The sequence below is a fragment of the Rousettus aegyptiacus genome, unplaced genomic scaffold, assembly GCF_014176215.1.
Source record: "Rousettus aegyptiacus isolate mRouAeg1 unplaced genomic scaffold, mRouAeg1.p scaffold_m13_p_14, whole genome shotgun sequence".
In the NCBI taxonomy this organism is placed as follows: domain Eukaryota; kingdom Metazoa; phylum Chordata; class Mammalia; order Chiroptera; family Pteropodidae; genus Rousettus; species Rousettus aegyptiacus.
The window spans coordinates 29,163,075-29,184,808 of NW_023416289.1; the positions used below are offsets into that span (position 1 = coordinate 29,163,075).

General features: G+C 49.5%; 1 protein-coding gene across 1 annotated transcript in view; it reads left to right on the plus strand.

Annotated features, from left to right (window-relative positions):
• The first annotated feature begins 9,255 nt into the window (after nt 1-9,255).
• JPH3 (junctophilin 3) overlaps nt 9,256-21,734 on the plus strand; it is a 91,821-nt gene continuing 79,342 nt past the window's right edge. Inside the window, exon 1 of the mRNA XM_016129436.2 lies at nt 9,256-10,291. Coding sequence (XP_015984922.2) covers nt 9,910-10,291 — 382 coding nt within the window. The 5' untranslated portion in view covers nt 9,256-9,909. The remainder of the gene's footprint in view (nt 10,292-21,734) is intronic.

The following is a 21,734-nucleotide window of genomic DNA, read 5'->3' on the forward strand; positions in this document are numbered from 1 at the left end:
TGATAAGGAAAAGGCACAAGGAAACCACTAGCTGCCTTGCTCTAATGAGGTCTAATCACACTTATTAGCCCTTGGAGGCAGAGAAGGAGGAAGCAATACAAAAAGGCGATTTGCAGCTGAAAGTGTTTGTTTTTCTCAATGTCTTTATGCATCCAACATATCACCTGCTGAGCAGGAAGGGTGAGTGAGGCCTCTGTAATCCTCCCCACGCCTCTGCCTGTAGACTGTCCCCAGGTGCCATGTCTTTAATATCAGCCCATGTCAAACAAGGTCAAAATGCAGACCAGAAACAGCTACAGCTGAGTGAATGCCTTAACAGCACCTCTGGGCTCTACCATTCACTTATGTGACAAGCTTCGGTTCAACAAATGTTTAGAGAGTGCTAACTGTTTATTTATTCATTTGTTCATTCATCATTTACTCAAAATGCAATCATTGCAATCCTAGTGTGTGTCAGACATTGTGCTGGGAGCCAAGGGGGAAGAGAGGGATCTGACAGGCTCCCACATAGCAGTGCTCCCCCTCCCCATGTGAGGGTACGAGACCATGAATTAAAAGATAACTACATGACAGAGTGGCATAGACTATAATGAGAGGAGAGCAGGTGCTGACCAAACTCAGAGAAGAGGCACCTACCTGGCCTGGGGAATCCCTGGAGAGGGAGGCTTACAGTGAGTCCCGAAAGTGAACAGGTGTTCCTGGGCAAAGAGATGTGTGCGTGCATTTCAGAATACATAGACCAACAAGTGCAAGTAGTTGTTTATAATAGCCCCAAACTGGAAATAAGCCAAATGTCCAGTTACAGGAGAATGGGTATTTATACAAGGGAATATTACAGAGCTAAGAGAACAAATGGACCCCAGAGATGTACAATGACGTGGATGAATCTTGAGCACAATGTTGGGCAAAAAAGAACACACACAGTATCAATCTAGTCGCATGAATTTCAACATGAGGCAAAATTAGACCATTGTGCTTAGGAATACACATGCACAGGTAGTAAAACTGTAAAGAAAAAATATTACCACAGATTTAAATCAATGGTTTTTTCTGAGGGGAGGAGAAGATTATGATTGGGGAGGGGCACACTGGGTTGTGGGGGTGCTGATAATATTCAGTTTCTTGGCCTAGGCGGTTGTTCATGAGAATTTTTTATTTAACTATTCATCGAATTGTGCAAATATGTGGCTTGACCACAGAAAACAACTTGTCTTCTCCAGTAAGAAGACGTTTCCACACTTGAGACAGATGAGCATGGTGGCTGCAAGCCCGTGCTCTGTGTCAGCTGCTCGAATTCATTTCCACCTTGGGCAAGTGACTTGACCTGTGCAAGTGTCAGGTTTCTTCATCTGTAAAATGGGGATAATAATAGTACCAGCCTCATGTTGTTTTAAGATTAAATGTCGTCACGAATGTAAAGTGCTGAGCACAGAGCTAGGAACATCAATGTAATAATTAATCACCATCACCATCCCGTCATCATTATCATCATAACCATCATCATCGCCATCATCATCACCTCGCCATAGTCTTTCTTTTTCCTTTGTGCTAATCCATTAAAATCACTTCTGCATTATCTTCCTTTCTCCTTCCTTCCTCCACCTCTTCTTCATAATTGTCTTCATCTAGAAATTGAATGACCAGTGACAATGCTCCTTAGGGTCATAGATAGTTCTAGTTCTTGATAAATAGAAAGTAAAATTATGCCTGCCATTTTCTCCAGAGCTCTTCCATTCTCAGTGTCAAATCATCTGTCCCAAAAACAGAATACACATCCCAATTTTTTGTTCAGAATGTGCTTCCTCTACTTGTACTAGACATACCAATTATGTTTTCTTCCTGCGGTCATAAGGTAGGACCCCGCTATCTGACCACGGCTGATTGAGTCAGGAATGGACACCTGATTCATGCTGGCCCAAACTGAATCTCTCTTCCAGGAATCAGGATCCACGAGTCCAGGTTACTGATTGTCACGGTGTTGGACTGAGATCTGCTGGAAAGAGCAGATTGTGGCAGAGGAAAGTGGTCTATGGAGAGCAGAAACATAAAGCGGACTGGCCAAGAGGAAAAACAGTAGGGCCCAGAAAGAGGGAGGGGTTTGAGTTTTGACAGTCCAGTTCTCCGTTTCTGTTCAGACCCTCTCTCCTTGAGGCCAGAGAGGTCCCTGTCTCTTCCAATAAATCGTGACATTCTCATGCCTGCTGGCCTATGAGTTGCATAATATTTTTCTTTACGTGTTTCTTGTGCCCAACACGCTTTTTCAAAACTTAGATATGTTTATTTTTAAAGAAAACTTTAGCAACCTACATAGAAAATCTGATATTCTCAGAAGGAAACTGTAAAAATAACTACATCAACTAAATAATAAGAATAGATATAAACATCAAAAATAAAAATTAAATCTTGAAATAAAAGTAAAAAATAAGCCTAATTAATTTATAAAGTGTTTACCTAAGAAATGAAAATGAAAATCACCATAAGTTACCATTACACATCCATTAGATCGGCTGAAATTTAAAAAGCTGACATTACCAAGTATTGGCGAAGATGTGAAGCAACTGAAACTTTTGCTTTTTGCTGGGGGAGTGCAAATTGACTCCACCACTTTGGAAAACCAAATACTAATATTTACTACCTTGGGTCCCAGCAAATTCACTCCTAGAAGTGACATACATGAGTTTTATTCAAAGTAACTTTATTCAAAATAACCCCAAACTGGAAGCAACACACGTGTCTACAGGAGAACAGATAAATGAATAGTATATTCATGCAACGAAATACTACACAGCAAAGTACCGTTATACACAACAAATCCCAGGAATCTGAGACATAATGTTGAATGGAAGAAGCCAGACACAAACGCATGAGCTTCAAGGATAAGGCAGAACTAATTTAGGGCGATACAAGTCAGAGTAGCTGTTCGCTGTGGTGAGTGGAGGGAAACGGTGATGGGAGGTGTACGAGGGGAATGTTCTAAATCTTGAACCAAATGGTGCTATTGTGGCTGCTGTTGTCCTTGCCGCCTTTCAGGGGTGGGCACCAGGCAGGGTAGTGGCTGTGGTGGCAGGGGACTGTGACTACCGATATGCTGCCAGCTCCCGATGTCATGATTCCAATGGCTGAGTTGGAGAAGGTAGTTTAGGGACAAGGACTGAGCGTTCATTGCAGGACAGCAGGGTGGAAAGAAGTGGCCATTTGTCTGCTTCGAATCCACAATGCCTCTTACTAGCAGGTTAGCTCCCCCTGAGGGCTGATGTGGCTTAGGGGAGTAGGGATTTGGGGTCACAGAGCCCAGCTCACAGCAAGTACCCACTGGCTATCTTTATGAAGGATGGTCAGGGTTGCAGGGTCGGGGGGTGGTTCTGGCACTCCTGGTGGAGAGGGAAAACAGAGTGGATGTGTCTGGAAACACTTGAACTTGGAAAGTCAATGTCGCAGTGTCGTAGTTAAGAATTTAGTTGCCTGTCTTAGGCGAGTCATCCCTACTACTATCTGCTCTCTGCCTCAGTTTTCTCACCCATGACATGGGGATAATATCCTCTAGAAGCCACACCTGAAGTTGTTATGAGGACTAAATGAATTAGCCTCTGGGAAATGCTGGGAAAGTGCCTGGCATGCGGTTGGCTTTCCTTTTAGCCACTGCCACGTACTAGCATTTCCTAGAACTAAGAGTGGGCCTAGGCAGCTGCAGATAAGGGAAAAATGTACCCAGCAGGGTGTCTTCAAGTCAATTTCAAAGCTCAGATTAAGGTTTATCAGCTTTTCTCCTTAGCAGTCCTTTGACCCTGGAGCTGGTCAGCAATTAAACAAAAAACAAAGGATTCCTGCCCTACAGGCCAGGCTCTGGCAGTGAGCAGCAGCCAGGAGTGACATTCCCCTCAAAGTCCTCCTTGCCTTTTTTGGGTCAAGCCCTGGTAGTGACACTTGCTAGCTGTGCCCTTGAGCCACTCTCTTTACCTGCCTGAGCCTCAGTTTCCCCATCTTTAAGAAAGAAGGGGCGCTCACAGTCTGGCCCCCTAAAGGTTATGCCAGGATTTAGAGGAAATAAGATATTCAAAGTCTGGCACAGAGAAATCAGCCAGAATCATTGTAACAAACATGCCTTAAATTCAATAATTTGACTCCTCGTTTTGTTCCCACTCAGGGATAGCATCTTCCTCTGCCTCTGGTTTGGGGAGAGTTAAGAGCCCCAGGACAATCTCAAGATTTAGACTCTTATGGGCACCTCCAAACATTGTTGTCTCTTCCCTGGGGGCTGAGTATGGACAGATGGAGAGTTACAGAGAGTGGTGGTAGGAAGAGAGAATGAGGGAGAGAGGCACACAGGGGCACCTCCAGCATCCCCAAGGCATAGGCAGCTCCTATAACAAATGACTGTCTTCATTCTTCGGAACAACCACCCCTGGAGAGGAAAGGAATAATAACAACTATGAGTTACGGAGTACCAACGAGGTGGTAGGGACCACCAAACACCTTACCTACCTCTGTAGAGTTGGTTACTCTTCACCCCAACCCTACGAAATGAGAACAGGTGTTGCTGTCCCTTTAAAGATGAAGGGAGAGGCACAGAGACGGCACACAGATCCCATAATGGACTCCTAGCAAGTAAGCGACTGAGCCAGTTTTCAAACCCAGGCAGCTCAGGGGAAAGCACAAATGAGAGAGCAGATGCCTTTTCCAATGACTGCTCCTGCTGCTGTAGCCATGCTGACCTCCCATGCTTGCGTGTTTGCGTAAGGGGACCCGTTTTGGGGTGCCACAGGGCTGAGGGACCAAACTCTGGAAGCTGGCCTGGGGTGACCCCAGGAAGATCTCCCCTCTGAAGGCTCCCCTCATCAGCTCTGTGAAAGCCACACCCACGGTCTAGATGAGGAATCTACAGCATAGAGACAGTAAGTAAACTCATCCACCACGAAGCAGTGCGGGGTCACGCTGGACTACAGGAAGAGTGGCCGTGAATGCTGAGGAAAATTCTAGAACTATAGAACCAAGGGACCAGGAAAACCATCTAGTTTCCCATTTTATAGGTGAAGACTGAGCTTCAGGAAGCTGGAAGACTTGCTTGATGTCAGTCACATAACAAGTTAATGGCAGAACCAAGACCAGAACCCAGGTCCCTGATGCCTGGAGAGGGTTTTCCCTACAACCCACTATTTACCACCAATTCTTGGGGTGGAAATTTGTGCCACAATAATGTATCGTACACTGATTGTATGCCTGCTACGGGGGACAGGGAGCAAACAACACAGATGTGGTTCCATGTGCATGAAGCTCAGTTTGTTCTGATTACTGTCGCCCACAACTCAGTGGCTTAAAGCAGGGTCTCATGTACTGAATGTGTCCCCTCAAAATTAATATACTGAAGCCTACCCATGGTTTGGCTGTATTTGGAGTAAGGAAGCAATTAAGGTTACAAGAGGTGGCACCCCGATCCCACGGGATTAGTGCCCTTATGAGAAAAAACACAAGAGCATTCTTGCTCTCCCAAGCTCACTCACTTGATCTCTTTCTCTCTCCCTCCTTCTCCTGTCTCCCACAAATGTGAGGAAACGGTGAGTGGGCAGCCATCTGCAAGCCGGGAAGAGGGTCCTTAGCAGAACCCAACCATGTTGGCACCCTAATTTCAGACTTCCAGCCTCCAAGACTGTGAGAAAATAAATTGCAATGTTTAAGATCCCCAGTCTATGGTATTTTGTTATGGCAGCCTGAGCAGACTAACATACAGGGCTTCGCAAACTTTTTCTGTAAAGGACAAGATGATAAATATTTTAGGTTTTATAGGCCCTGTGGTCCCTGTTGCAATGATTCAACTCTGCCGTTGTGTTGAGAAAACAGCCACAGACATATGCGAATGAATGGGGGTGGTTGTGTACCAATAAAACTACTGATAAAAACAGGGCATTGGGCCAGATTTGGCCTCCGAGCTGTAGTTTGTACTACCCCTAGCTTAATGTAACAACAATCACTAATTTTGTTTAGAAATTTAAATTAAGTTATGGTGAGGAAACCTCCATGGGTGGGGTCTCTGCTCCTGTGGCATTAGCAGGGGTGGCCCGCCTGAGCTGGAGGCTCTGAGTTCAGGATGGTGCACTCACACGGCTGTCAATTGGTGCTGAGCTGGCGGGGAGTCTACATGGGGCTGTGGGCTGGAGCCCCTGTTTCTCCCCTGTGCACCTCTCTACAGGCTGCTTGGGCTTCCTTAGAGCATGGTGATTCAGTTCCAAGCTCTAGCATCCTGAGACCATAAGGCAGAAGCTGTGTCTCAGTTTACAACTAACCTTTGAAGTCGTTTCGTGTCACATCTGCTATACTCACCAGCCGGCCAAGCTCTCAGCAGAAGTGTTCCCCCCAGAATAGGGGATCTTGATGTTGCGATCTCAGGGTCAGGAACAACACAAGAGCAGACAAAAAGACAAACAGGTGGCTATAGACTGTAGTTCAGCTCCTTGAAGGAAACAGGCTTCCGTGGAGATGAAAGAGGGGCATTCTTTACGTAGGGAAACTAGGAAGCCTTTCTGGAGCTGAAACCAGAAAACTTCTCAGTCATGGTCACAGGAGGAGAGAGCAGGCAAGGGAAGGGCAGCCCAATGTCTGGAGGCCAGAAAGGTTACAGGCTGGAAAACCAGACTGCTTGGGCTGGAATCTCACCCAATCATTATTTTCCCTTTGGCCAGACACTTCCCGGAAGCAGGCTCCAAGCCGTTCTTTATGAAAGAAGGGTATACAGGCCCAGGTCAACAGAGAAGTGCCCATAAGATCACTAATGTGAGATATTCACCCCAGAGGCTGGCACACACAGCTATGAAATTCCGCATGGTGGTATAGCTTCTTGTTTTTCTTTCTGGTTTTTCTTTTAAAATTGCTGGGTGGTACTATGTTTATAGCCTTGGAGAGTTTCCTCCAAAATGAAATCAATACCTTCAGCCTCACTTGATGGGAGAACACTTTCCAAACTGCACAAAACAAATGCCTCTAATATCTGCATTTCAGACAGTAAAGTCTGTCACTTTTGGAACTCATCTGGCCAAGCAAGAGAGAAGAGGAGGGTCAGTTAAGGAGGGGGTAAGGGGTGTGTTGGAATTGCCAGGAGAAGGGTAAGCATTACCCAGAGGTTGAAGGTGCTGCCCAGTAATTGTTTGGAACCAAACACCATTTTCCAACAAGATCTCAGTTGCAATCCAGGGCTCCCATGAGGACCGGCTGCTGAATCAGCAAAAAAAAAAAAAAAAAAAAAAAAAAAAAAAAAAAAAAAAAAGAGAGAGAGAGAGAAAGAAAAAGAAAAAAAAACGGGTTGGAAATAAAGTGGAAGAAATAAAGTGCAGAGTGTACAAGAGAAACAGTGATTTCGTGTCAACAGTGTTTACAGTGTTTGGGGTGGGGAGCAGGCTTCTGAAGGCTGGGGAACCCCTGACCTTTGCTAGCAGGCTGGTCTAATAACACCAGTGCTTCCCGCTTCTTTAGCACTTACCATGTGCTGGGTGCCCAGCTCCTTGAATTCCACAGCAGCCTTATGGGAAGTATTATTATGCCCATCTTACAGATGAGAAACTGAGCTCAGATACTAAGTGACTGCCCAAAGCCACGCAGCTGGCTGACCCTGGAGGCAGGCTTTGAATCTGAATCTTCTGAGGACAGTCTGCAGCCCTTTTGGCTACACGTGTACCATATGTAATTTTTCATTTACACCAAACTGTCCTGAGATGCTATTTCATACCCACTCAGATCGACAAAATTAAATAAATGAAAACCTAACAGGAAATCTGATACTGCCGAGTGCCTGCCAGGAAATAGAGAACTGGAAGCGCAGGTGCACTTCAGGGTGAGAAGGAAATGCTCCAGGTGTTCTGGAGAGCGACTTCTATTAAGTCCAAGATGTGCTTGACCCAACGATTCCACCTCCAGATATTTAGAGAGGCCTTCCAGACCAGTACAGGGAGACAGGGACCAGAAGGTGCCTTGAATCTTTGTAACTGCAAGTCACAAAGCAAAACTGAAAACTCCCTAAAACACTCACCCCAGTGGGATGGGTGTGAGGAGGTGACTGTACTCCATGCTGGTGGTGCTTCAAAGAGGGACTTGCCAAGACAAGAAGTTGAATTGAACTCTGGGGGTCAGAGGAGGGGCTAGTTTTCCAGTGAGGGCCTCTTTAGCCAAAGGTGGGAACAATGCGGGCAAGAGAAGGCTGAGCAGGGCCCCTGGCTAATTGGAGGTTTCAGTCGCACTTATTCTGCTGTGCACACACAGGCTTCTCCGCCTGGCTTGCAGTTCCTGGCTCAACGCGTACCGCGTCACCCGCCGGCACTCCAATTAGCCCGGACCCTAAGCAATCTCCCCTCCGCAGCACTGGCTGGTGCCATTTGCCACACACGCTCCCAGAGAGCCGGGAAAGCGGGCTCTTGCCTGCGGATTTATGGTCCAGGAAATGCATTTTAAATTGGCCGCAGGATACTTGGATCCAGGAATCAGACACCATCCCTTGGGAGTGGGGTGGGAGTATCTGTGGAGAGAGACCTGGTTAACACCGAGTGGTGATCCCACTTTGCTCCCCCAAAGTGCGACTACTCCTGGAGGAGGGGGCTACCTGTTGGCCAGGGCTCGGGGAAGGGACAGAATTGGGGTGTCTTTACTCCAAGACAGGTGCGTGTGGCCGGATATTCTTTTAATTTATGGGGAGGAGACATGTTTTCTGAGGCGAGCGCCCCCCTCGCGCCCACATTTGAACACAAGCTGCCTGCGAGGAAAAAGGATGGATTATTTTTCACAGGGAAAACCACCTGTGGTCTGCCAAGAGCCTCTCCAGTCAAATCAGGGGCAGGCGTCGCGGATGGGAGCCAGGCGGGAAGGGCGAGGCGCGGGGTGCAGGAGTGGAAACATTCAGGGTGTCCCCGGACTGCCCCGGGCCTGCTCTGCCAGGCTTCGCCCCGAGGCTCCCGGGAGGGGCAGAGAGTGCCCTGGGTGCTGGGCGCCTTCCCATTACGCAGTTCCTGTCCCTTTAAATCCAAGTCCCAGAAAAGGGGCGGCTGAGGTGCCCTGGCTGGACCCCTATTTCCAGACTTTCCCTGAGCGAGGGCGGAAGCCTAGAGGGCAGGAGAGCGGGGTTGGGGATGAGGAGAGCTGGGCGTCTGGGGTCCCCGCCTGCATCCTGCACCCTCTGCCAAGCCCGGCAGCGCCCCTCTCTAGGACGCCCGCGCGCCGGAGGCGGGGGCCCGGGGCGGGGGCGCGCGGGCGGGGTGCGGGCGCGCGCCCCACTGGCCGGAGCGCGCAGGCCGAGCCGGGAGCGCACGCCGCCGCCGCCGCCGCTGCCGCCGCCGCCGCCGCCCGACCCGCCGCATTGCTGCTACCGCCGCCGCCCCGGCCCGGCCCGCGGCCCCCAATATGGTGCAGCCGCCCGCGCCGCCGCCCGTGCCGCCGCCCGCGGGCCCCGCCGCTGCTCTCGGGCGGCTGCAGCGCGGCAGCCGCAGGTGGGGGGCTGCGCCCCGGGCCTGAGCTTCGGTCCCCGAGCCGGCCTGCGCGGCCAGCCCGCGGGCTCGCCTCTGAGGGGCACTTGGCGCTGAGGTGGAGCCGTTTGCACCAGCGCTGCTGCTCCTGCCCCCTCCCTCCCCCTCCCCTCCCCTCCCCCTCCCTCCTCCCCTCCGGTCCTGTCTCCAGCGGGAGCGCGAGACGCTGGTCAGGCTCCGCGGCGCAGCTCGAAAATGAATAATCGCCCTCGATTGACTTAAATTCCACCGAAGCCGGCGCCGCGGCCGCCCGCCGCTCGGGATCTGCTCGCTGTGTTTTTGCTTTCTCCATTCTTCCTTAAAAAAATAGCAAAACAAAACCAGCCAGCCAACCAACCAAGAACCTGGTTTGTTGATCGCCTTATTTTTTTTTTTTTCACCGTTTGCGGGATTTGCAAACCGAGTTACATGCATGTCCAGTGGGGGTAGGTTTAATTTTGACGATGGAGGGTCCTACTGTGGAGGCTGGGAGGACGGCAAGGCGCACGGCCATGGCGTCTGCACCGGCCCCAAGGGCCAGGGCGAATACACCGGCTCGTGGAGCCACGGCTTCGAGGTGCTGGGCGTCTACACCTGGCCCAGCGGCAACACGTACCAGGGCACTTGGGCGCAGGGCAAGCGCCACGGCATCGGCCTGGAGAGCAAGGGGAAGTGGGTGTACAAGGGCGAGTGGACGCACGGATTTAAGGGGCGCTACGGGGTGCGGGAGTGCACGGGCAACGGGGCCAAGTACGAAGGGACCTGGAGCAACGGGCTGCAGGACGGCTACGGCACCGAGACCTACTCGGATGGAGGTAGGTGCGCTGGTGCGGGAGGGCCTGCGGGAGGCCGGAGGCTGAGCGGAGGAGGGACCTTCTCTTGCCTCTTCTGTTTATCTCTGGGGAAGTTGAGCTTCTCCCGCCAGCGGGGCCGTGGGCACTTGGACATTTCCTTGGGCTCCGTGAAGTCCCAGCGGCCCTGGCTACAGGTTGCCCGCTGCTTGGTGGGGTACAGCACCTCCGTGCCAGCCGAAGGGTGTTGGGGGCTTTCCAGGAGCAGAGCCAGGCCCTGGAGCTGCGGAGCTGAGCAGTGTCTGTGCATCATCCAAGAGCAGGCCAGAGAGCTCCGGAAAGGCCAGACTGGGCCCATGGCCTCCTCTAGGACCCACCCAGGGCAGAGGGGGCCTGGGAGGGGGTCCCCTCCCCTGTTGACGAAGCTCCCTGGGTGTGGGCCTCCAGGAGTCAGGCCTCAGCTTTGCTTCTTGCTTTCTTGCGGTTCCAAAGGGCCTCCCTCAGTCCTGATCAACCCAAGCCAATGGAAAGGGAGCGATTGGGAGAGCTAGAGGTGGGGGACGACAACCCAAACCAACACAACAAGGCAATAAACTTCTAGGTGGTTGGACGCGGGCTAGCACTGTCGGAGCAGGCTGCTGGAGGGAGGGAGGGAGGGAGGCCCATCTGTTTATCGAGAGCCCAGGAATCTCTCCGTTCAGTGGCTGAATCATTTTCCCCATTAGTTTAGGGAATGCTCTGTGCCTTCATTCTAAGATGCCACCACATTCAGGGCTGAGCCCGTGCTGTAGCCAGGGAACTGACCGTCTGCTGCCCACTGCTGCTATAAGATGGTTTCTGTGCAGGTAGCCTTGGTGGCCTTGCAGCTGCCCTCCCACCCCCGTCCCAAACACTACAGTGTCTACTCTTTGATGCATTCTAGAGGCATGGAACATTTACTGTTCCTGGAAACCGGACCCCAAACAAGCCTGCTCTCCAGTTGCACCCCCACCCCCATCTGGAAGCTCATCCTCAGAAGTGGCTCTTTGCCTCCCTCTTGTCGGCTTGGTAATTTTTCAGGCATGGATGCCTGAGAAAGGAGTCGGGCACAGCAGTGACTTGTGTGCTTCTACTGGTCAAAGAAATAATGAGCTTATGTGTGGTCTTCCCCCTGCCTGTTTGCTGTCTCCGAGTCGCATGAAGCAAGTGCTAAACACCTGCTCCCTGGCCACATATAGGAGTGATGGAGGGCTGGAGAGTAATTATTATTTTGGCTTATGCAACTGAGAGGCAGGGTTCATTATTCCTCAAAGGGGAGGAGGCGTGGGGGGCAGTTAATTATATAATGCTCTTGCCTGTCATAGCCTTGCCCAGCCCAGGTCCCTGGTGGCCTCTTCTGTGCTGTTGTTGTTTTCTCCAATCAGTTTGGAGAGTTTCCCGACCCTGGGCCATGGGGGGCCAGGCCAGCAGACAACCTGCCTGGGTTCCAGGCCGTGGGTGTGTGCGTGCGCGCGCACCCGTGTGCAGGCATGGTGAGGCCCGGGCAGCAGATGCGGGTGGCTGAGGTGGGCGGCTGAGCAGCCTGGCGCTCCCAGCTGTGCGCTTTGGGAGACCAGGGGCAGTTGTCTCCCTGGGGCCCTGGCCAGGCTACTCTGCAGATTCATCTCTCCAGAGGTGCTCCCAGCTGTGCCTGATCCAGGAGAGCAGCTTAGAGATCCTGTGCAGGGGGCCTCATGGCTTTGAGGTCCTGCACATGTGGAGGCGAGGAGCAGGAACTCCCCAGAATATCTGAGAGTGAGGTGTAGCACCCCAGTCTGCCCATCTTCCCTGGACATCTTCAATGGCCCATGCAATTCTGTCCTTTGTTCAGCAAATATCTAATGAATGCCTACAGTGAGCAGGTGCTTTGGGCTCTGGGAAAACAGCAGTGACCAAAGCAGACAAAAATCTTTGCCCTCATGGAGCTTCTGTTTTAAAGAGAAGGGTGGTAATTACATTGCGATTATTGGAGAAAGAGAGAATCTGACGCTGTGGCTGGCCATGAATTTAGAGTCTGATGTGCTGATGTGAGAAATGCTTCTCTCGTTGGATTTATGTCCTTGGGTCTCTCTCCCCTATCCAACCAGTTAAGCAGTGTTTTATTCTCTAAAGCCCTTCCCTTCTGTATCTTCCGGCTTGAGTGTCACACGATGGAAGGAATCATGTCCATTTTACAGATGAGGGTAGTAAGGCCCAGGAGCCAGACCCTCAACCTGGAAAATCAAATTTTGATCCTTCCGACCTGGAATAATCATGCCTGGAAACCTGGGGCTACTTTGTTGGAACACGGTCCCCACTTCTCATTAGAAAGGAGGTGGCTGTGTTCCTTCAAGCAGTCCATAGGCCAACAGAGCCAAAGTGGAGTGTCATAATCTGAACAGAACAGTAGGTGTCTATGCCTTCTTCCCAGTCAACTGGTGGGTGATGATGGGTCTCCCTTAGGAGAGAGCAGAGCCTACATCTAGTTAACAGTCCTGACTCCAATCTTGCTTTTCCTGTGAATGGGGCTAGGAATATTGGGCAGGGATCCACAAAGCTCCCAAACTTCAGTCCAGCTCCCCGTGCTGTCTCGGGGAAACGGCGATTTTCATGAATAATGCACAAACGGCCAATGTATTCTACATTTAGCTGGAATTGGTATGGAATCCATTTCAACTGGGGACAACTACTGCCAACTCCTTCTCCTCCAGGTTCATCCTCCCCTGAGCGCAAGGCAGGTGTCGAGCACTAAAGTGAGCTGAGCAGCTTCCGCTGTCTGTTAGGTGACCCCACGTAAATGACGAGGCTGGGGATGTGGGGTGGCAGGGGCACATGTTTTGGAATTAACAACCATTGGGCTTGACTCCCAGCTGTGCCTTTGCTCTGCTCTGTGACCCTGAGCAAGTAACTTAATTTCTCTGGGCTTCTGTTTCTTTGCCTGTACAAAGGGCTGCTAATGATATCTGTAAAGTAGGTGGGGATTAATTGAGGTGGTGTACATGGCTATGACAGGAATGTAGTAAGCATTCACTATCATTTATCATTATTTTATTATTATAGTGCACATGAATGTCCCTTATAATGATTATTTTTAGAACCAATAGCCAGACATGACGATGATATTGTAAAGGATAATAGATATCGATATTAAACACTGATTGTGTGCCAGGCATGGGGCAAATGTTTGCATGACTTACAGCACTTAAGCCCCACATCTTGTCTAGACTGGTTTTCTTACTCCTCCCATTTCCCACATTGGGACGCAGAGGCTCAGAGAAGCCAGATGCGCATTGGGAGGCAATGGGATTCACACTCAGGACTGCAATTACGAGCCTATGCTTTTGTGTGGAACACCTCGCGCTCAACTGCCTCTGCAAAACTGCCTCCTTGTTCCTCCCTCTGTCCCCAGGCCCATTCTTCTCTTCTGGGTACAGCAGCCCAGAGTTGTAGGCAAGTGCACATTTGCAGACACACACACCCAGACTCCCCCTCCAGTTCCCAGAGTCACATTGCCTCTTTTCCACTCGCTGGACCCCTGTGCTCAGCTGCACAGGTAAATATTTCTTCCTGGGTGCCATGTACACAGGACCTCTTGGACCAAAATTTACTCTCCACCTCCCCCCGCCCCCCCCGCAAATAAACCCTCCCACAGCCTGAAAGATATGAGTCATCTCACACACCCGGCCTCTCCCCCTCATACACTGATTCCGTTCACCGGCCCAGATCCCTCGGCCCACACAAATCACACACGCCCACAGTCAAAAATTCAGATCCCCTGGCGCCTGCGTGTGCGCGCAGGCGCACAATACACCTGTCACCCAGAGACATTTTCCACCACGTCCCCCAAAACACAGCCACGTGCACCCTCCCAGCTTTGTTTGCTAGCCAAGTACTCCAATCCCTACCCATTCCTGCTCCTGAGAAGCAGCCATCCCTGTAAAGGGATAGTGCCAGACACAGAGGAGGGCTCAGATTACAGATTGAGCAGGATGCTTTGTTTCTACTTTAAATACAGGTTTATGCAGATAATGCCCCTCTTAAGGGGGAAAAAAATCCTCATCCAAACAAAGTAAACGACTGACCATTGGGCATATTTTCTTGGCCATGAAAATGTGAAAGTAAACTCTTTTTTTTTTTTAATCCAAATGTCCATGTCAGGAAGAAGCAGACCCATCAGCACAGACATTACGCCCATCGGAACTCATTTCAGAAACAAAAAAGCATGGAACACTCAGCTATGGGAGATAAAAGCATTTCCTCAGAGATTCTCTTTCAGCCACTTCGGGGAGGGAGAAGGCTCCAGAGGTGAAGGGAAAAGGAAAAAGCAAACAACTAGTTCTTTGTTGCCATTAATAGCTGAGAAAGAAGTGTTGCTGAAAACCCCCTCACCCGGCACAGCCCTGGAGCAATCTGACGGGCATAATATAAAATTAGGAAGCCTAACAGGGATGGTGAGGAAGCGAGATCAGCACCCTCTGAAAATAGCCGCTCCATCGGTAGTTAGTGAGTAGCCCTGACTGACGTTAACGGTTAACTCAGCTAACCCGAGGAAAGGGCGCTGTGGGCCCCTCTGGCTAGAGAGAGGAAGACCTCCGAAAAACAAAAGGAGACGGTGGCTGTAGGGGGAGGGCCAGGAGCCTCTTCTCTTTTTATTCATGTCTTTTTCTTCTTCAATTTCCCCCCAGACCTTCACTACTCTAAAGATAACTCGCTATCAACTCTGAGCTGATAATTTTGTATGTAAAACTCGTTGTGTCCTTAAATAACGACAAGATATTTGGAGTTGGGAGCACTAGAAAAGAGGTGACGTTTGCTCGAATTTTCCATAATGGTTCATTGCTTCTTGGATCAGGCATTCCCCCCAATTTGTAGTTTACTGGTTTGTAGGAGGCCACGTGTTTAATGAAAGTGAGTCCTGCACAAGGTTGTGGCATTGCCACAAACAGGCTCTGTGGATTAGACCAAGAGGCCTGCTCTCTTCGGTCCACCTGTCTTCATTTAGGAGAATCATTTAAGACGAAAGAGAGGAGTCTTTTCAGCACCTTGGACAGCGTTCCATACTTGCTGCCTGGGCTGCTGGCTTTGCGCTAATTCTCTCCTGGCCACCTCCTCCAGCCAAACCACTCTCTTGGCCAGTTAATGCCTGGCCCCGACCCCTGCTGCACACTCGGCCATCAGAAGTTTGCCTGCTCCCACTGTGTCAGTGTGTGGGTTCCATACTCCAAGAAACCCCACCACTGGGGGTGTTTGCCTGTTTTTCACCCCAATCCTGTCAGTCTTTTCTTAAAAAGTTGAGTGTCTTCTAGGTGTTTCTTGCTAAATTGAGAGAGAATGTCTCCCAGATGGTGGAGGCGGGTTTGGGGTGGGGTCCTTTAATAAGACTTGTAGAACTCACTCTGAAGTCTGAGTGTTATTTCTGCCTCACGTTGTGTGTGCTCGGTTCCCACGGAGTGTGCAGGGTTATAAGTGCACAACCAAAAGCAAGCGAAGGAATAATCTTGTCTGTAACAGCCAATGAAAGACTATTTCACCATCATTCTCTTTAAATTAGCATCAATGGATTAGCCACCTAGACCAACCCTGCCCAATCCACGTGGCTATTTGACCATGAATTTAAATGGGTTCAAATGAAATAAATTTAGTGCCTCAGTCACATTAGTCGCATTTCAAGTGCTCGGTGGCCACATTCGACTAGTGATGGTACCATATTGGACATTGCCAGGATAAAACATTTCCATCGTCATGGAAATGGGCGGTGCTGGGGTAGAGTGTAAGCAAGCTTTATACAGGAAGGGGTATGTAGTCTCTGTCAGTCACTGCTGTGTGTCCAGGGACTAAAACAGTGCCAGCATACAGCGATCACTCAGTAAATATTTGTGGAATGAGTGAACTGGGCAAATGCAATAGTATTTGGTGAACTTCATTCACCATCACTATTTCTCATGTCCATCTCATTGGGAGGACTTAGAACCACTTAGGGGAAAATTATAAACTCTCTTTAAAGCATCACTGTTATAATTCCTTGATCAGTTTTGTTTTGTTATTGGTTCTGTCATTGCTTGTAAGAGACTGTCTACATTTTACCTAAGTAAGATGGATGGTGTTGAATACAGTAAATAATAGAGTGATAATGTTCTAATGGTGCAAACCAATCATGACCAGGAGATATTTTTGGAGCACTATCGAAGGAGCAACATTCATTATGAAGTGCTAGAAAAGATGAGCAGAAAATACCCTTCCATCTACCCACTTTCTAACTATCTCTTTACTGCTGCTTTTTTCCTGGCTTGATTCATTCAGTCATTGAGAAGCATTCACTGAGTTCCTATTGCATTCAAGGCGCAAAGACAGAGAAGTTCAGGTCCACCTTCAATGAATCAACCTGGAGATATTTGCTGAGCATTAACTGCATCTCAGTCTGTTGGGACTGCTGTAACAGACACCACAGTTCTGGTTGCTGGAAGTCCAAGATCAAGGGGCTGACAAATTTGATGTTTGGTGAGGGCCCTCTTCTGGGTTACAGACTGCCAACTTCTCTGTATCTTGACATGGCAGAAGGGCAAAAGAGCTTTCTGGGGCCCCTTTTATAAGTGCACTCATGCCATTCATGGGGGCTCCACCCTCATGACTTAATCACCTCCTGAAGGCTCCGCCTCCTAACTATCATATTCAGAGTTTGGATTTCAACATATGAATTTTGGAGAAATAGATATTCAGTCTATAGCACTACGTATATATACTATATATACTATATATATACTATATATATGTGTATGTGTATATATATATACTACATATATATACTATGTGTGTGTGTGTATATATATATACTATATATATATATACTATATATATACTATATACTATATATATACTATATATATATATACTATAAATTACATATAGTTTGCAGTAATGTAGGCTGTTGGGGAAAAAAATAATAAAATACAAGAAACAGGATGACATGACTTCTACCAAAAAGAATATGCAATCTGGATGCGAAACTAAAATATGTGAAATAATTAGAGGTTACTCGTGCTGGACTTTGGGGATCCTGCATGGAAATACTACAGGTGAGAGTTCTGAGAAGGGAAAGAAGTAATATGTGTGTCCTTGAGTGAGCAGCGGGGGTGTCCAAGGGATGGGACTCCTAGGCTGAGTCTGGAAGGATGGACAGGATGGCCATCACCCCAAAATTGATGTTGCTGACTTTGAAGGAGGATTGTCCTCACTCTGCCTCAGTCTTCTCATCTCTGTGACAGATTCATAACACTTGCCATTTCCTTCCTTCCCAGAAATGTCACAGGTATATTAATTGGGACCGGGGTGGGGCGCTCTGGTGCTTTCGAAGGACCCCAGAAGGGTTAAGGGTCAGTCTCTGTTTCTGGTGGAATGCAGGAGTTGGGCAGGGGGTTGGCTTGCCATTGTCCATCACTCTAGACCAGTGCTTTCCAAACCTGAGTGTGCATCAGGATCACTTGGAATGCAGGTTAAAAGAGAGTGCTGACCCCACCCCTGAATTTCTGGGCCTAAGATGTTGCCCAGGAATTTACATTTCTTACAAGTTTTAGTTGATGCTGAAGCTGGTGGTCTGAGGCCCCAACCTTTAGAACCACAGCTCTAGTGCCTGTCAGCCCTGCTGTACGACAGAATCACCATGGATGGTTCCCTGGGAGACTGTTAGAAATGCAGAATCTCAGGCCCCAAAACCTCCAGGGTCAGAATCCTAGTGTTGGCAAGATGCCCAGAAGGTGCAAGTGTGTGAAGCACACTAGTTTCAATCTCAGCTACACATGAGGTCATCTGGGTGCTTGAAAAATGCTGATTCCTGAGCCCCACCCAGAGATACTGACTGAGGTGGTCTGAGTGAAGCCTGGCATTGAGATTCTTTTAGAAACTGTCCAGGTGATTCTAATGTGCAGCTCAGGCTGAGGGCTTCTTGTCCAGGGCAACTTTGGCTATACATTGGAATCACTGGGATGCATCTGAGGTCCATCCAACACCACTCTAGCCAGGACCTTGGAGGGTGGCACCCAGCCTACATATGTGCTAAAGGCAGGCAGGGCCAAGAGTTGCTGCTCTAGACTGAGGTTTTCAAACTCTAGGTCAAGCAGCCCATGAAATTAATGTTGTACTTCATTTAAAAAAAAAAAGACTAGAAAGTATCCAAGCACAATGCCTATATTGCAGTGAGAAAAAGTGCTGTTATGTCTCTGCCTCTGTGACCATGTGGTCTTCTCTTTTTCGTTTTTTGTAAGGACACCTGTCATTGGATTTAGGGCCCAGCCAAAACCCAGCAAGATCTCATCTCAAGATCTTTAACTTCATTGCACCTGCAAAGACCCTTTTTCCAAATAAGGTCACACTGACAGGTACCAGGGGTCAGGATGTAGATGTACCTTTTGGGAGGTCGCTATTCCATCCACTGTGATGTGTTACAGTCTTCACTTTGAAAGTGCTGCAAAGCACATATGTGAAACCTAGAACTGAAAAACCAGGGAGATTCCTTTGAAAGAAGGATACTCGCTGTTTTTAAACATCTACTTTGTTCCAAGTACTGGGCTGTGCACTTCACCACAAGTGTTATTTCTTTCCTTCCTTAAAACCGTGCTTTGAGATAAGCCATGTGCTCCCATTTAAAGGATGAGAAAAGTGAGGCTCATGGTATATGTGGCTTGATGAGGTCATACTTGGGCAGTGGGGCTTGACTGGTCCCAGAGCCGTCTGCAGCACCTAATGATGGAGCCATTATTTCAGCCACCCTTGCTTTGCAGACAAGGAAACTGAGTTCAAGAGAGGATCCCAGGGTCTAATAGTGAAATGGAGGCATGAAAGGTGACACCACCTTCTGAACCTGGCCTTCGGCAGGCCTTTGCTTGGCAATTCTCCCAGGCCCCTCTGAGAGTGTGACAAAGCTGTGCCCCGCCTTCCAGGACACATGCATGTCCCTGCACACAAGTGATCTTTCATGGACGCTTCTGGGATTCACAGGCTCCCTAGGACTTATAAGAACCCTTCCATTCTCCACAGGTGCCTAAAGGTGCTGAGACGGGCCATCACTGAGCCCAGTGAGTGGGGGATGGGAGGAGGACAGAGCCAGCAGACTCTTGCAATCCTGTGGGTCCAAAGCAAAAGCCAGGAGTGGGCACAGTGGGAGGTGCTGGAACGGGGACTCAGCAACCTGTGCTTGCTGGTCTGAATTGGCAGACTTGGGCCCACCAGAAGGCTCCCCAGAAGAGAGCCCAGGAGTCCATGGCACAATCGGACACCTGGGGCCATCAGATGTAGGTGGTCCTGAGGGCACACCTTGAGAAGCACCTGTCCTCTTCCCAGTCAGGCTATGCATCAGGGGTGAGGATGGCTAAGAAAAAAATGAGGCATTTCTAGGTGGAGGGTGGTGGCAGTCTGACTGTAGGGAAGTCAGGAAGCTTTTCAATGGGGAAAGTTCCAGGAACTAAGGGAGTCAGGAGCACCCTCCCAGGAGTACCAGGTGGCGGCCTACCTGGTAGGCAGGTGTCACACTCTCACCTTATGCTGGTTGTAGGCACAAAGCCAGGGGTCATGAGATGGCACTCCACAGCCCGTCTTGAGACTACTCAGCTAACTTTTGTACATAATCTTTCTGTGGCCCCACCCCCAGCCATTTGGTTGATCACTGGTTAGTTCAGAAGCCTGGGTACTTGTGGTTAGCTCTGGGGGTATAGGAGATGGAAAGCAATAGTTGAAATGTGCTCCGGCGAGGATGGCGTGGGTGATGTGTGGGTTTGCCGGGTGAGGGGTGCCCCTTCTCTGGCCTTTGCAGTGCCTCTGGTCCTCCGTTATCATGCTCCTGTGCTATAGTTAGTGACTTCCATGCTGTCTCTTCCCCTTGGACTGGAAGCTCTGAGAGGGCAGAGACCAAGTCTGCAGGGTTCCTCACTGTGGCCTTGGTGAAGCCACAGTGCCTGTGGCAGGGGGGAACTTCAGAAGTCATGGCTGGATAATGAATAAATGAGAGAGCAGTGGAGGGCTGGAGGATACGAGGGGTCCAGTCATGCGGACCATGGAGGAAGAGCATGCAGGAAGGGGGAACAGCAAGTGCAAAGGCTCAGGAGCCAGAACCAGCCCAGCTTGTTCCAAGAACCAAAGGAAGAGGCATGTGGCTGCGGCAGAGTGACCAGGGAGAGGGCAGGGGGCCGAAGCATAGGGCTCTTCCGGGCCCGGGATTGACTTTGGATTTTATCGGGAGGCCAGAGAAGGGCACTGAACGATTTAAGCAGGGCAGCAGTACCACATGGTGTTTTTGTTTTTGTAATTAAACCTTTTATTTTGAGATGATCGTGCAGTTGGGAGGAATAATACAGAGATCCCGTGTACCCTCCACCTAGCTTCCCTCAACGGTAACATTTTGCAAAACTCTAGTACGGTGTCATAGTCAGGATGTTGACATTGGTACAGAACATTCTGTCGCCACAAGGATCCCCTTTGATAGTCATCCTTTGATACCCATGCCTATTTCCCTCTCGCCCCTATATATCTCCTCAACCCCTGGCCACCACTGGTATGATCTCCATTGCTATCATTTTATTATTTCAAGAATGCCCTATAAATGGAATCACATGCTATGTAATCTTTGGGATTTGGCTTTTTTCACTCACTGTAATTCTCTGGAGGTTCATCTAGGTGATAATTGTATCAATAGCTCATTCATTTTTACTGTTGCCCAGTATTCTGTGATGTGGGTGGGATGAACCACTGTGTGTGTAACCAGTCACCAGGCAAGGCGCATCTGGGGTATTTCCCCTTTGGGGTTATTATGAATACATTTGCTACCGATTTTCATGTAGAAGTTTTTATGTGAGCATAAACCTTCATTTCTCTGGGGTGAATGCCTAGGAGTGCACTTGCTGGGTCCTGTGATAGTCGTATGGCTGTTTTTAGATAATCATCCTGGCTGCTGGGTGGGGAAGGAGATGGAGAACCAGACTGGAAGCCGAGAGACCCTGGGAGGGGATGCAGGTGTCCAGGAGAGAGGGGATGATGGCCTGTATCTGGATGGAGGCAGTGGGTTGGGGAGTACCAGAACTCTAAGAGCTTGGAGGTGGGCTGAGCAGGAGGGCAGAATCCAGGACAGACAGCTCCCAATTAAGACAGAGGCAGGGACCCTGGGGGAGGAGTGGGTGTGGGAGCCAAGAGTCGCATTTGGAATGTAGTCAGTGTGGGAAGCCACATGAAGGCAGGTGAGGAGGACGGTGCAGTGGGGATTGGGAGTCTTGATCTAAATGCCGGCATCATCCTGCTCTGAGGTGGTATTGATGGGGTAGGGGAGCATCTCTGGAGGGTGGGCCCACACCTAACACTCAGAATTGGGCAGGGGAGGGAGGAGAGGCTGACTCAAGCTTGATGGTGAAGGATATAGTCAAGCCAAGGGGGCGGATGCACCTGGTGGGAGGTGAGGGGATAGTAGGAGCAGAGTTGGGACAGGGACTCA